Source organism: Ranitomeya imitator, chromosome 4 (genome assembly GCF_032444005.1).
Source record: "Ranitomeya imitator isolate aRanImi1 chromosome 4, aRanImi1.pri, whole genome shotgun sequence".
In the NCBI taxonomy this organism is placed as follows: Eukaryota; Metazoa; Chordata; class Amphibia; order Anura; family Dendrobatidae; genus Ranitomeya; species Ranitomeya imitator.
In genome coordinates, this window is record NC_091285.1 from 580,756,262 (window position 1) to 580,772,083 (window position 15,822).

Sequence of the window (15,822 nt, forward strand, 5' to 3'; positions counted from 1 at the left end):
AAAGTCCCGCCTCCGGGAACATTTCACGGTATGAGGGGGCACATCTTATAAACGTTTATTTCAGCGTGTGCAGGCATCATAACTAAAAGAGCCACCTTGTCAGAATGTAGCATTAGCGCTGCACTAGGTGGCTTTTTTAAGTTACAAACGCCTGAGGGGGGTGATAGGTTCCCTTTAAGATCTTTGTGCCGGACACTGATCTGCATGAGAATCTGCCTAAAGAGATTATTTTACATGAAGTGGAGTTACCAGTGTGATGTGTAATGGCCGCTCTCTCCTCTCCTGATTTCACTGCAGAGCTGTGTGTGATTATACCGGACACATCTGTAGGTTGCTTTCCGCTTCCAGCTCACAGGCAGACAGGGCTGTATTACAGCAGAGCTGTGAGAGCTGCAGCAAATGAGTATGTAAGGAGACAAAGTTCAGTTCTCCAGTTTTGTGTTAGTCACTTGTCTCACACTGGTAACGATCCCTTTTTATTATAAATAATATCTGGAGGCCGATTCTCATGCAGATTAGTGTCCGACCCATAGATCTTAACAGCTCATTTACATATAAGAAAATCCTGGATTTCTTTGAAATAAGACATCAGATCACAGATATCAGTGTATCATTTTATTCTGCTTCTTGTATACCAATATAGAACACTTAAGGTTTTATCCCAGTGTCCTTAGACAGCCTCAACACATGCGGGGACTGCCTAATAGCTGCGAATCATGCAGCCACAGGGACTCCGCGATACTTGGATAACACCCGAGCATGCTCTGATAACGCTGTATCTGAGCTCGCTCAACAATACCTTTTTAATTGTCTCCTTAATTTTTTTTTTTTTCCAATTATATAAACGTAAAGATCACTCGTTGGTATGGAAGATTCTCATATTGATACTTATCGTGGTATTACCGCATAGTGCATGGATCCTCACTGGGATGATGGGGAAACGCGTCCCTATAAGCTGTGGGATCCGTGTAATGAAAAATATCAGGGTATCACTGATAGATTAGAAAATTCCTAAACCTATAGGACTCACTGAAGGGGATAGTAAAACGTATTAATAAATTAAATCAATAAATCACAATATTGCATCGATCCTGTTTTTCATGTATGAACCATAAGGCTATGTTCACACCTTGCGTCGGGTACCTGCGGGTTCTCCCGCAGCGGATTTGATAAATCTGCAGGGCAAAACAACTGCGGTTCTCCCTGCAGATTTATCGCGGTTTGTTCCGCGTTTTCCGCTGCGGGTTTCCGCCTATACTATTGATGCTGCATATGCAGCATCAATAGTAATGTTAAAAATAATAAAAATTGGTTATACTCACCCTCTGACGTCCGGATCTCCTGGGCGCTGCACCCGGCGGTCCGGTTCCAAAGATGCTGTGGGAGAAGGACCCTTCGTGACGTCACGGTCATGTGACCGCGACGTCACCGCAGGTCCTGGTCGCACAGCAACTCTGACCGGACGGCCGCGTGCAGCGCCCAGGAGCTCCAGACATCAGAGGGTGAGTATAACCAGATTTTTTATTTTTTAACCCCAAATATGGTTCCCAGGGCCTGGAGGAGAGTCTCCTCTCCTCCACCCCGGGTACCACCCGCACATTATCCGCTTACTTCTCGCAACGTGGGCACAGCCCCATGCGGGAAGTAAGCGGTTCAATGTATTCCTATGGGTGCAGAATCGCAGCGATTCTGCACAAAGAAGTGACATGCTGCGGGTTGTAAACCGCTGCGTTCCCGCGCGGTTTTTCCCGCAGCATGTGCACAGCGGTTTGCGGTTTCCATAGGGTTTACATGTTACTGTAAACGCTATGGAAACTGCTGCGGACCCGCAGCATCAAAATCGCGGCGGTTCCGCGGTAAAAACCGCTAAGTGTGAATATAGCCTAAGTGTTAAGACCTTTGAGTTCATTAATGGCATAACACCTACCATATACAGTATATCACAAAAGTGAGTGCACACCTCACATTTTTGTAAATATTTTATTAATCTTTTCAATCTTGTTACCAGCAGTTTAGACATTAATGGCTGTGTTATTTAGAAGGCACTCCAAATCTACCCAGTTATACAAGCTGTACGCTGACTACTTTGTTGTGTCCGTGTCAGATCTTCAGTTTTGACCCATGGAAATATATATTTATGTATTTACAAATATGAGGGGTGTACCCACTCTTGTGATACTGTATCTTTTGTCATTTTAGTGCACAGTGTATTTATTCAATTATACAGTGGATGTCCTTTGTTGTGATTTTGGGACCCCCAAACAAGGGTATTGGGATCCACTATATGATCTGTATACTAAGAATGACGAAACGTGTTGAGACTTGGACAATAAGGTTGCGTTCCCACAATGAGCTTTAGGTGTGTTTTTGAAGATGCTTGTTTTTGGTGCAAAAATGCAACATCTTACAGTTCTAGCAAAGTGGATGGGATTTCTAAATATGTCATGCCCACTGTGCCATTCCGTTTCTTAATTCTGCGCAAAGTGACCTGTGTTGCGTTTTTCAGTTCCTCAGCATGTCTATTTCTCTTGCAAGTACGTTGAATTTTGTGATGTTTTTCCCCATAGAGTAACATTAAAGGCGGTAAATTCACACACAAAACAATGCAAATGCATTTCCGCTGCGGAAACGCATCAAGAACGCATGTAATCCGCACCCAAGTATAGCAATAAGTTTTTTTTAAACCCCCTTCTAACATCGGGTGTAATAATCCGTCTGTGACCATGGACGAATCATTACGTCCACACGATCGCTCCCGCACACGGGTTGCGTGTGGGCGATCGCCGTTGGGTGATTCTAACAGCTGACACCCAGCATGAAGTGCCAGGAACGGTCACGCACCGCAAATGAGATCCCAGCATTTTGGGAGCCAGCAGAGGGCTGACGGCCCCTCTGCCTTTGGATCGGAGACCAAAACCCCCCCCCCCCCCTGGTGTGACGCGGGATCCCGATCGTTGCTATGGTGACCTGATGTCATCGTGACATCTGGGTCACCAGGGTTAGGAAGCTTGCTGATCATGCTCAGTGCATGATCAGCACCTTTCCTTATCAGTGCAGCGCTGACAGTTTATACAGCATGGGGGGGATGCTGCTGCGTCTTTTAGTGTGTTATGGCGGCCAAGCATAAAAACCCCATATAAATCTGGTATCGCTGTAATAGCGCCGACCCAAAGAATAAAGTCACCAAATCACATTACTGCACCAGGAATGGCGTAAAAATAAAAACAATTCTTCACCTGCTGTTAATTTTTTTTTTTTTCATTCTGCCTCCCAAAGATCGAAGTAATGCCAAGCACACATTTATCCTGCACTGAGCACCTGGATCGGGGTTTCCGTGTAAATCTCTGAAATATGTGAATCAGACAGAATCCCGGTAGAAGATTCTCTATGAGGCAGATGGAGGCACTGTGGATGCGGTTTTACCTGTGATCCAGCGGTGTCCCGTCTTTTTAGGATTGCATAAAAGTGCCGTCAGCCACAGTTTTATGCACCTCTGAAAATAAAAACACTGCTGAACAGAGGCCAGGTGGAGTCTAGAGTAACTCTGCTGCCTCATTAGTGAATAGATCCCTCGGGGGAAATCCCAAAGTAAGTGCTCAGCGTAGAGTGCTGGATAACTGTGATTCAAAATGTTATGTAACATGTACGAGATAAAAGCTTCAACTTGATCCACAAAAAAAAAGCAAGTCCCCACTCAGGCCTGTCATCTGGTGACGGAAATATAGGGGGCTTCCATGTTACTGGTAGTACAAAGGCTCTGGAAAAGCAAAAAGGCTCCTCACCCACCAAAAGAAATTCAACAAATTCTCCACTCTTAAACCCAAATGCCCCCTTCCCTTGTGAGCTCCACAGTGTACCTAAACCACATATTGCGTCCACTTTTGGCATTTCTGTAGTGATGAGAGCCTGCCTAACTTATGGGTGCACGTCTCCAGAAGCACGGGCTGGGCATAGCATACTGGTGACTGCAACGTTCTGGTCACTACAAACGGCAATTTTCACTCGGCAACATTCAGTGCTGCTTGTTTCTGGAAAAGCACTATGGAGTCAAAATTGTCACTACACCTGAAGATAAATTCCCCAAGGGGTATTGTTTCCAAAAAAAGGGGGGTGGGGGTGGGATTCTGCTCTTCTAGCAATTGGGTGCTCTGTATGTGGAATCCACAAACTGTTATAGGAAAATCTGCTCTCCAGGAGCAAATAGCGCTCCGCTCCCCCCGAGTCTCTCAGTATGGCTAAGTAGTACTGTACAGCCACATATGGGATATTGCCACATTCAGTAGAAATTGTGGGACAAACTTTGGTGCTGTTTTTACCCACTTCTTGTGTGAAAATGTAAAATCTGGGGCTAAAACTAAATTTTGCTGGTAAAAATGTAGTTATTTGGTCTTCATTGCTCAATGTTATAAAATTGTGTGACACACCCGTGGTGTCAATATGATCACCTGCACCCCTAGATGAATTCATTGAGAGGTGTAGATTGTAAAATGGGGTCACTTATGGGGGGGGGGTCTGCTGTTCTGGCACTTCATGGGCTCTCCCTGTGGGTCATGGCATCGGCAAACCATAACAGTTAAATCTGGTGCTCCTTGCCTTCTGAGCTTTGCATTGTGCCTGAAAAATATTTCCTGATTACATGTAGGGTATTGGTGCTGTCAGAAAAAAATAGAGCTCAGTTTGGTAAAAAAAAAAAAAATCCTGTTAATCCTTAAAAGAATTAAAAACTTGGGGCTAAAACAACATTTTAGTGGTAAAAATCTAATTCTATTCTTTCTTCACCGCTCAATGGTATAAAATTCTGTGAGGCACATGTGGTGTCAGTGATCACTGCACCCCTAGATGAATTAATTGGGGAGTGTAGTTTGTAAAATAAGTTCACACAAAGGGGGTTTCTGCTGTTCTGGCACCTCAGGTGCTCTGCCAATGTGACATGGCCCCCTCAAACCATTCCAGCAGAATCTGAACTCCAGTATGGAGCCTCTTCCCTTCTGAGCTTTGCACTGTGCCTGAATATTAGTATTCCCTAGGAGAAACTGCACTACAGTTTGTTGTGGAAGTTCTCCTGTTACCCTCATTAAAATGCAAAATTTGGGTCCAGAATAACATTTTTGTGGGGGAAATTTTTTTTCTTCCTTTTTTCACGACTCAATGTTATAAACTTCTGTGAAGCACCTTGGGGGTTCAATGTGCTCACCACGCATCTAAGTACGTTCCTTGAGGGGTCTGGTTTCCACAATCAGGTCACTTGTGGGGTGTTTTCTCTGTTTAGGCACATCAGGGGCTCTACAAATTTCACATGGCATCCGCAAGTTGTTCCGAATTTTGCATTCAAAAAGTCAAATGGTGCGCTTTCCCTTCCGAACTCTGCCGTGCACCCAATCAGTGGTTTTGTCCCTCATATGGGGTATTGGCGTACTCGGGAGAAATTGCACCATACAATTTGTTGTGCAATTTCTCCCGTTACCCTTATGTTTTTTCATATTTGTGAGGAATTTTTTTTTTATTTTTATGGCTGAGGGTTTAGTGTGCTCACCACACACCTTAGATCAGTCCCCTGAGGGGTCTAGCTTCCAAAATGTTGTCACTTGTGGGGTATTTTCCCTGTCTAGGCACATCAGAGGCTCTCCAAACACGACATGGCATCCCCCAATTGTTCCAGCAAATTTTGCATTCAAAAAGTCACATGGAGCGCTTTCCCTTCCGAGCCCTGCCGTGCACCCAAACAGTGGTTTTCTCCCTCATATGGAGTATCTGCATTCTCAGGAGAAATTGCACCAAAAAAATTTGGGGTACATTTTTTCTTGTTACCCTTGTCAAAAAAAAAAAAAAAAGGATCTGAAGTCAATTTTTTTGTGGAAAAAAAAAATTAAATGTTAATTTTATTTTAATTCCTGTGAAGCACCTAAAGGGTTAATAAACTAATTGAATGTGGTTTTGAGCACCTTGAGGGGTGCAGTTTTTTAGAATGGTGTCACTTTTGGGTATTTTCTGCCACGTAGACCCCTCCAAGTGTCTTCAAATGAGATGTAGTCACTCAAAGAAAAAAAATGGTTTTGTAAATTTTGCTGGAAAAATGAAAAATTGCTGGTCAACTTATCTTTATAACTTCCTAATAAAAAAATTGTTTCCAAAATTGTACTGATGTAAAGTAGACATGTGAGAAATGTTATTTATTAACTAGATGGTGGCCCGATTCTAACGCCTCGGGTATTCTAGAATATGCATGTCCACGTAGTATATTGCCCAGCCACGTAGAATGGTGCCCAGCCACGTAGAATGGTGCCCAGCCACGTAGTATATTGGCCAGTGGCATAAAATAAAAAATTAACATATACTCACCTTAGTCCTGGCTCCTGTGTACGGTGCACGCGGCAGCTTCTGGTCCCAGGGTTGGTATGACTGAGCGCAGGACCTGTGATGACGTCGTCGCGGTCACATGACCGTAACGCCATGGCAGGTCCTTCTCCCATAGCATCCTTAGCACCGGAACCTGCCGGCGGACAGGACGCGACGTCGGAGGGTGAGAATAACGTTTTTTTTAATTATAATTATTATTTGTAACATTAGATCGTTTTACTATTGATGCTGCATACGCAGCATCAATAGTAAAAACTTGGTCTCACAGGGTTAATAGCTGCGTAACCGGAGTGCGTTACACCGCGCTCTGGTAACGCTGGCATTAACCCTGTGTGAGGGCTGACTGGATGACTGGAGCGGGCACTGACTGCGGGGAGGAAAGAGCGGCCATATTGCTGCCGGACTGTGGCCGTCGCTGATTGGTCGTGGCAAAACGCCCACGACCAATCAGCGACTTGGATTCCATGACAGACAGAGGCCGCGACCAATGAATATCTGTGACAGAAAGACAGACGGAAGTGACCCTTATACGGTAGTCCTACTATATTTACAAAAACTGGGAATACTTATTGACTCAAGTATAAGCCTAGGGTGGGAAATGCAACAGCTACTGGTAAATGCTCCATAAAGTTGATGGCCCCATAAGATGCTCCATACAAAATACACCCCATATAATGCTCCATAAAGTTCAAGATGGGACCCATAAGATGCCCCATATAATGCTCAATACAGTTCATGCTGATCCCCCATATCTATAATATAACGCTGGGAGCGTCACTCTGTCCGAAGCCTCTATAGACTGCGCAAGCGCCGGCGCAGTCTGGGCCTCACAGAGCGACGCTCCCGGGAGATCGCGGTGTGCGTTCACACTGAACACACACCGCGATCTCCACCGCAGAAGCGGGGACCGCCAGGAGGGTGAGTATCGGCCTATATTCACCTGTCCCCGTTCCATCGCTGAGCGGCGCCATCTTCCCGGTCTTCGGTCTGTGGCCTTCAGTTCAGAGGGCGCGATGACGCGCTTAATGCGCGCCGGCGCCGCCCTCTGACTGAACAGTCACGGCCAGGAGACCGGGAAGATGGCGGCGCTCAGCGATGGAACGCCGGACAGGTGAGTATAGTAAGTGCTGGGGGGCCTGAGCTGGCGGCGACACCGGCACCTGACCCCCACAGCGCGCCGGTGTCCCCGCCTGCTCAGGCCCCCCAGCACTCGGCGCCGAGCGGGTCAGAGGCAGTATGGGGACGCAGGATGGAGCAGCACATAAGGATGGGGACGCAGGATGGAGCAGCACATAAGGATGGGGACGCAGGATGGAGCAGGACATAAGGATGGGGACGCAGGATGGAGCAGGACATAAGGATGGGGACGCAGGATGGAGCAGGACATAAGGATGGGGACGCAGGATGGAGCAGGACATAAGGATGGGGACGCAGGATGGAGCAGGACATAAGGATGGGGACGCAGGATGGAGCAGCACATAAGGATGGGGACGCAGGATGGAGCAGCACATAAGGATGGGAACGCAGGATGGAGCAGCACATAAGGATGGGGACGCAGGATGGAGCAGCACATAAGGATGGGGACGCAGGATGGAGCAGCACATAAGGATGGGGACGCAGGATGGAGCAGGACATAAGGATGGGGACGCAGGATGGAGCAGGACATAAGGATGGGGACGCAGGATGGAGCAGCGCATGACAGGATGGGGACGCAGGATGGAGCAGCGCATGACAGGATGGGGACGCAGGATGGAGCAGCACATGACAGGATGGGGACGCAGGATGGAGCAGCACATACCATGATGGAGACAATATACCAATATAAATGCTCGCCACCCGGGCGTAGAACGGGTTCAATAGCTAGTACCATATATTGCTTCTGCAAAAAAAATAAAAATTAAATACTCCCCTCTCGTCGCTGACCCCTGCCTCTCAGCATCCCCATCTCAATACTGACTGTTCAGGCAGAGGGTGCACACTAATCACATCATTGCGCCCTCTGACTTGAACGGCACAGTCAGAGGACCCGGAAGACATCGCAGCAGTGGAGCGGGGCGAGGTGAATATCTCGAATACCAGTTGTCTGAGCAAGCGGCGGCACAGGCACCTGGCCCCTGTAGCATGCTGCCAGTGTCCCTACATGCTCAGGACCCCGGCACTTGCCCCGGTGCTAACGCTGACCGGCACTCGCAGATGACTAGGAGAGATCAGGGAACACCCGCACTGCAGCAAAGAACAAGTGGGACTGTAACTCATGTATAAGCTGAGGGGGGTCTTTTTCAGCAAAAAAAGTACTGAAAAACTTGGCTTATACATGAGTATATACGGTATTTTGTGGGACATAACTCACTGATTTAAGGGCATGAAAATTCAAAGTTGTAAAATAGCGAATTTTTTGCCAAATTTCCATTTATTTTTTTTTCCCCACAAAAAAAAACGCAAGTCGTGCTGAAGAAAGGTTACCGCTATCATGAAGTACAATATGTCACAAGAAAACTATCTCTGGATCTCTGAAGCGTTCCAGAGTTATAACTTTATAAAGTGACAGTGGTCAGAATTGTAAAAATTCGCCCGGTCATTAAGTACCAAGTTGGCTCTGTCACTAAGGGGTTAAAAAGTAATGGTTGATAGTCTATTTTTTATTAACAAAATGAATCAAAAGCGAACTAAATCAAATCAATATTTGGTGTGACCACTTTTTGCCTTCAAAACAGCATCAATTCAAGATACACTTTGGAGGAACTTGGCAGAGAGGTTGTATCAAACATCTTGGAGAACTAACCACATAGCTTCTGTAGGTGAAGTCTTGTGCATATCCTTCTGTCTCTTCATGTAATCCCAGACAGGCGCCAATGGTTAACATCAAAAACGCACCAAAAGCTCATTGTGGGAACAAAGCGTTGGGGTTTTTGTTTTGGTAGTCTTGTCATTTCCTGAGTTTATACCAAGATTGGAGTTACCCGAGTGCACTCTTGTAGGATGTCACTTTTGGGTCACTTAATTTATTAATAAAAGTTAAGTTTTACTATTGTCCTAATGAAGTCAGTCCTAACTCTCTGGTTCCATGCAGACGCTTAGATGGAAAACAATTTGACCAGATTCCTCTGCAGTGCGACACTCTGTGGTAACCTGCATTTTGACATCGTATAACACAAATGTAAGCAAGTGGTCTTTTGAATACATGTAATGCGTCGAAGGGAACCCGACGGCAGATCCATGCTGCCCAATCCATGGGCAACGTGTAGCAGACACTGGCACTGCGATCTCAGCCTGGTGTGTTGTGGCTCTGAACAGCTTCCGAATTTTAGATAAAAACCTGCTTGAAATGCTTCTCCCACCCGTTTCCCCTGGAGTAATGGGGCTCTCCCTATACACATACAAGGAGAAACCCATCACTGAAGGGGAGCGAGCAGGGAGAAGACGCCGGCTACTGCCCCTTTTGACTAGTCATGCTTTCAGCTTGGTCCCCAGCTGCTTTTAAGGTATTTTTTCTCTGAAATGTATGACTCGAACACATGTGGCTGAGATCATGCAGCCAGTGCCTAATGTTGCCCGTGGATTGGGCAGCATGTATCTGCTTCTGGGTTCCCATTAACCTATTACATGTATTCAAAAGACCACTCTTTCAGTTGTGATAAACCATGTCAAAGATGCTGGTTACTTTAGATCAGTGTTCCCCAAGTTCCAGTCCTCAGGGCCCACAGCAGATCATGTTTTCAGGATTTCTGTAGTATTGCATCAGTAATGGAATTATTATCCAGACATCAGAAATTGCCACTGTCTCGGACGCCTGTGCAATACTACAGAGATTCTGAAAACATCTGTTCAGGGTCCTCAGGACTGGAGTTTGGTTAGCACTGCTGTAGAGGGCCGCACTGCAGATGAATTTCGGCAAATTGTTCTCTGAACAGCAGCATTCCCAGCCCACCTGGCAGCACAAGGAGCTGCACCAGCAGTGCATTTTTTTTTGTTCTCCATAATGGCATGGAACATGCACAGATCACAGTGATGGCATATTGGCCAAATGCTGTCATTTTCAGATGATATAATCACATTATATACCAATCACATTTTGTATAGACTCTTTACTAAATACTGGCTCTTTGAATCAAGAAGCTAAACTCGAGATGATGAACCAAGTCCGCTCTCTACTTTTGCTGCCTCCATATTTTATCCATGACCGTGCGTTCTCTGTTGCAGGCGGGTGTATCAGCAGTACAGTAGATCACCAGATGTCCCCTAGTCAGCCTTCCAATAAAAGCAAGAAAGTCGAGGTTATTGACCTGACGATAGACAGCTCTTCCGATGAGGAAGAGGAGGAACCTTGCGCTAAAAGGAGCTGTCCATCTATTACTCCTGCTTCACCATTAAGTAACAAGGGGTGAGTATATACCAGGAGTTCATTCTTTTCCCCATGAGGTCGCTATCTGCTCTTTGTACCTACAGATGTTATTTTCAGTCTTATTGGATCTTATTCCTTTTTCTCTAGTTTGATGAGTTTGCCTCACCAAGCGTCGCCTATATCTCGAACACCCAGTCTGCCAGCTGTAGACTCCACGTATATGAATACCCCCCTCATTCAGGACTACCGGCATCCCTTCCATATGACACCGATGCCTTATGACCTGCAAGGTAGGAGTCATCCTTACCCTGTTCTTCCAGTCATTGCACAGGAGTTCCAGTTTGACCAGTTGGTTGAGGTTCTACATGCTCATACATGTGGACGGTGCAGATTATTTCTGACCAGTGTAGAGATCTCCAGTATTGTGTAGCCAATCGTTTACTAAAGTGTTTTTTTTTTTTTTTTTCCCCCTATTGACCTATATTATAACACCTCTTTTCTTCACAGGACTGGATTTCTTTCCGTTCCTATCTGGAGATAATCAAGTGAGTGTAAACTTTTTTTCCTTTAACAATTCTACCTTTTCCTCTTTCCTTTGTTGCTTCTTTTACCTTACCATTCCCATCATTTTCTCCCGTAGTACTTTTCTTTTTTTGTCACCCTAATTTTTCAACTATTTTTCCTTTAGCATTACAACACCTCCCTTTTGGCTGCCGCAGCAGCTGCTGCCTCTGAAGAACCCGACCTGCTCCATTCGTCACGCTTTTTCCCATATACAACTTCTCAAATCTTTCTGGACCAGCTTACTGCGGGGGCAAGCGCCTCCCTTCCCGCAACAAACGGAAGCAACAGTGGCAGTAACAGCAGCTTGGTCTCCTCGAACAGCCTGCGCGAGAACCACAATGCAGCAAGCCGAGGACCAGCAGACAGCTCTTCTCTCTACGGCATAATCCCAGATGTCATCTCCTTGGACTGATCCACAGACGAGCACACTCGGGCGGGATTTGAACCCCCTCGTTTGTCACCCAATTCCTTTATTTTATTTTTTAAGGAAATGTTTAACAAATCACAAAGGACATGTACAGAGAACAGAACTATATTTTCAGTTTTACTTTTGTATATAAACCGAAAACTTTACTCATCCCTCACCCTAACAGAACAGAGTTATGGACCCACCTCCACCCCTGCACTTGCTCTTGGTTTTTTTTTCTCTTTTTGGTTTTCCAGCTGGATCCAGGAGACAGACTCTTATTCTGGAGCCCTCCTTTTAGCACAGTTGGTTCCTCCTTGTATTACCTGGCTTCACAGCATTACCTATTTCTGAACCATATAGATCAGACATAGCATTGGTTTGATTGTCACTGTACGAGTCGGGTGCTTGCATCAATCATTCTGGAACAATCTCCATTTCTGAGTCAAAGCTGCAGTGATCACTTGTTTAGTTTCTTTTCTGCACATGTATCTTGTATTTATTGGATCTTGTTGAAGTCTGTAGCAGTACAAATGAGAATCCTAACCTGGCCTTTCTTCTAGGCAGTATTGTAAGGCCTTGGAGTGGGGGAAAGTCATCTTTATTGGTGTTTGCTGCCAAATGAACACTGCAAAACAAAGCCCTTCTGTTCCCATCAGCGCTGGGAGACATTCGAAGGCTCTAAGTTACATTTCTCTAAACTATCCATTTGGAGACAGGAAAAAAAAAATCAAAGCCTTTTTCTCTTTGGTAATCTAGAGCTAGGCTTTCAGACGTTGATAACGTTGCTTATCCCACTGCTAGTGTTCCTTTATTACTCTACCAGCAGGTCCAGCATTGCAGAAGCCTCAATTCTGTATTTACATGTCAAAAGGCTGGAAAGAGGTGAGAATCCAGGTGAGGAGAAGAAGAAAAATGGCCTGCACCTGTATAATGGGAATTTATACAGGTGCCGACTAACTAGAGTAGCTATGAATGCTTATTTCTACTGTTTAAGTTATGTTACAAGAATAGAAGGACCTCTCCTTAGGAGCAGCTTCAGTGGTGGTGGCGGAGGCTGCAGTTACGCTATGTAATCCCCAAAAATTGGGCATTTGCCGATCGTGACATCTTATCGCAAACGTCTGTACCTGTGGAAATTCCCAAAACTAAGGAAATTGTATTTTTTTTTTATTTGTATTTACACCCCTATAGGTTATACAAGCTCCTTGAGTAACATTGTTCATTAGAGGATCTTTCATTCTACATCAGGTGGCCTGTATAATGAAAGCAATCTTGCATTAAGTATTTATTTGGGTGGTTCCTAACTTTAAGCTTCTGTAATACAATCTACATTTAAAGGGTTATAACCTCCTTGCAGCTGCTCGCTGGGGCTGTGAATCAATCAAGGAGTAGGGAGAGTAAGTGGTCATTGCCGACTGATCACAGCCCCTGTGAATTGAAGCAAGTGGCTGCAGGGAGAATATAACCTCATTTCCTTCCTGCAGCCGCACTGTTAAATACTGTTGCATATTTTTAAAATGGTATTTACCTGCAAATTGCCTCTAATTGCTGGTTAATATATATTGTATTGCCAGTTGGTTCCTTAAAGTAAATGATAAATGCTCATTTCCCTGTGTAATGAATGTAATTAACAGATCTCATTGCTACTTTCACACAATTGGCTGCAGCCAGAACTAGTCATGACTGCCGCAATGTAGAACAATGTATGCAGTCCATCATATTTTGTCTGCAGATTGGCTACTACTGGATTAGAAATCTGCCCTAAAAAAAAAAGTTGCTTTTTTTTTTTTTGCATCAGTACTAGGATACAATCCTAGGCAAAAGTGTTCATACTTGTCATGCAATTTTCATGTTAACCTGCATTGGTCAAATATTGGCTGTGAATGGGAAGATGAAATTCTCCATTTACACGTCATTTTCCCCCCCCCCCCCCCCCCCACCTTTTCACATATGCACATGCATAGAAGGGACAATTCATCTGTGACTTGTCCGGTCCATGGGACGTGTTATAAGAGCATCAATGTCCTTCTTGGATTTTAGCACTCCAGAATACTGGATGACTGTGGACTACCGTATTTTCTGGCGTATAAGACTTTTTAACCCCTAAAAATTGTCCCAAAAGTCGGGGATCGTTTTATACGCCGGGTACGGCGTGTGCAGGGAGCGATCCTGGATGTTCCCAGGGTCTGAAGGAGAGGAGACTCTCCTTCAGGCCCTGGGATCCATATTCATGTAAAATAAAGAATAAAAATAAAAAATATGGATATACTCACCCCTCCGACGGACCCTGGCTCTCAGCGCTGCTATCGTCTGCCTCTATTCCTAAGAATGCAGAGAGTGAAGGACCTTTGATGATGTCGCAGTCACCTGACCGCTCATGTGACCGCGACGTCATCGAAGGTCCTTCACTCACTGCATTCTTAGGAATAGAGGCAGACGATAGCAGCGCTGAGAGCCAGGGTCCGTCGGAGGGGTGAGTATATCCATATTTTTTATTCTTTATTTTTTACATGAATATGGATCCCAGGGCCTGAAGGAGAGTCTCCTCTCCTCCAGACCCTGGGAAACACACGCCGTATAGGATGACTGGGCGTATAAGATGACCCCCATCTTATACGGTGGGTATATCCCAAATTCCATATTTTATATGGAAAAGTTGGGGGTCGTCTTATACGCCCAGTCGTCTTATACACCAGAAAATATGGTATATGTTTTGGCAACCAGTGATCAACCATCACAACTTCTAGACATGCCTATTGGCGGTTTGCGGCATACATGGTTGTACATGTCTGAATTGTGACACTTTTTTCGTTTAGTGGATTCTCCCGTTGAGTTGCCTAACGCTAAAATAACAGAAGACCAGGAAGCTGCACTTACATGTCATTTTCCTTCATGTAGAACTAAGCGGCTTGTCCCCACCTTTCTCTTAAGTAGCGAGACCTGGTGGAAGACAGCATTGGTTCCAATTCCAGGCCCCATGTCTGGTGAGGTCACAATTTTAAGCATATTCCAAAGAGAATATTTTTATTTCCGTGCCCATAAGGTTAAAGTTGGCTGATTTGGACAGGACTGACCATGCAATACAGGGGTGTCTGATCAGATGAGGAATTTCATCCCCCCAACCCCCCCCCCCCCCCCCCCCACCGTTTTCTTTTTTCTGCCCAAAAAACTCTTGAAAAAGGGTTAACTAAGCAACAAATTAATTTTGTAAGCGGAAAACGACTTGTTGTGCACGTGTTCAGGCTTGTCAAAGACTCCAAGCCTTTAAAGGGAATCTGTCGCCCCATTTTTGGCCTATAAGCTGCGGCCACCGCCATCAGGGGCTTATCTACAGCATTCTGTAATGCTGTAGATAAGCCCCCGATGTATCCTGTAAGATAAGAAAAACAGATTAGATTATACTCACCCAGGGGCGGTACCGATGCGGTCTGGTCTGATGGGCGTCGCGGTCCGGGCCCGGCACCTCCCATCTTCATACGATGACGTCCTCTTCTTTGCTTCCTGCCACGGCTTTGGCGCAGGCATACTTTGCCCTGTTGCGTTCACTGGTGAGGGCAGCGCAAAGTACTGCAGTGCACAGGCGCTGGGAAAGGTCAGAGAGGCCCTGCGCACTGCAGTACTTTGCTTTGCTCTCAACAGGGCAGACAAAGTACGCCGGAGCCGCGACAGGACAAGAAGAGGACGTCATCGTATGAAGATGGGAGGTGCCAGACCGCGACGCCCATCAGACCGGACTGCAGCGGGACCGCCCCTGGGTGAGTATAATCTAACCTGTTTTTCTTATCTTTCAGGATACATTGGGGGTTTATCTACAGCATTACAGAATGCTGTAGATAAACCCCTGATGGCGGTGGCCACAGCTTCTAGTCCAAAAATGGGGTGACAGATTACCTTTAAAAGAAGTAACACGTACAGTCATCTGGGATGTTCAATACTTCAAGTCATTGAAAAGACTAAAAAGATGTCCGTGTCTTAGCAGCGGTTTTGCAAGCTGGTGTTTCATGGATGAAAAAATAAAAAACTAAACCTACTGGGTAAACATAATGAAAGGGGGCTCGTAAAATGACCAAAAATATGTTTAAAAATACCCGATGCTTCAGGTTTGCAAAACTCCATAAGAAAATGAACGATTCCTGAAGCATCTTCTGCT

At 45.4% G+C, this 15,822-nt stretch overlaps 1 protein-coding gene across 3 annotated transcripts in view; it reads left to right on the forward strand.

Annotated features, from left to right (window-relative positions):
* Positions 1–13,232, forward strand: part of PIAS1 (protein inhibitor of activated STAT 1) — a 124,884-nt gene extending 111,652 nt beyond the window's left edge. The window contains exons 11-14 of one of the 3 annotated variants that reach the window (XM_069766415.1): positions 10,558–10,738; positions 10,847–10,989; positions 11,207–11,244; positions 11,388–12,389. In XM_069766415.1, coding sequence (XP_069622516.1) covers positions 10,558–10,738; positions 10,847–10,989; positions 11,207–11,244; positions 11,388–11,675 — 650 coding nt within the window. In that variant the 3' untranslated portion in view covers positions 11,676–12,389. Of the gene's footprint in view, positions 1–10,557; positions 10,739–10,846; positions 10,990–11,206; positions 11,245–11,387 lie in introns of all 3 variants that reach the window. The other 2 variants (XM_069766414.1, XM_069766416.1) reach the window with 2 other exon arrangements.
* The last annotated feature ends 2,590 nt before the right edge of the window (positions 13,233–15,822 follow it).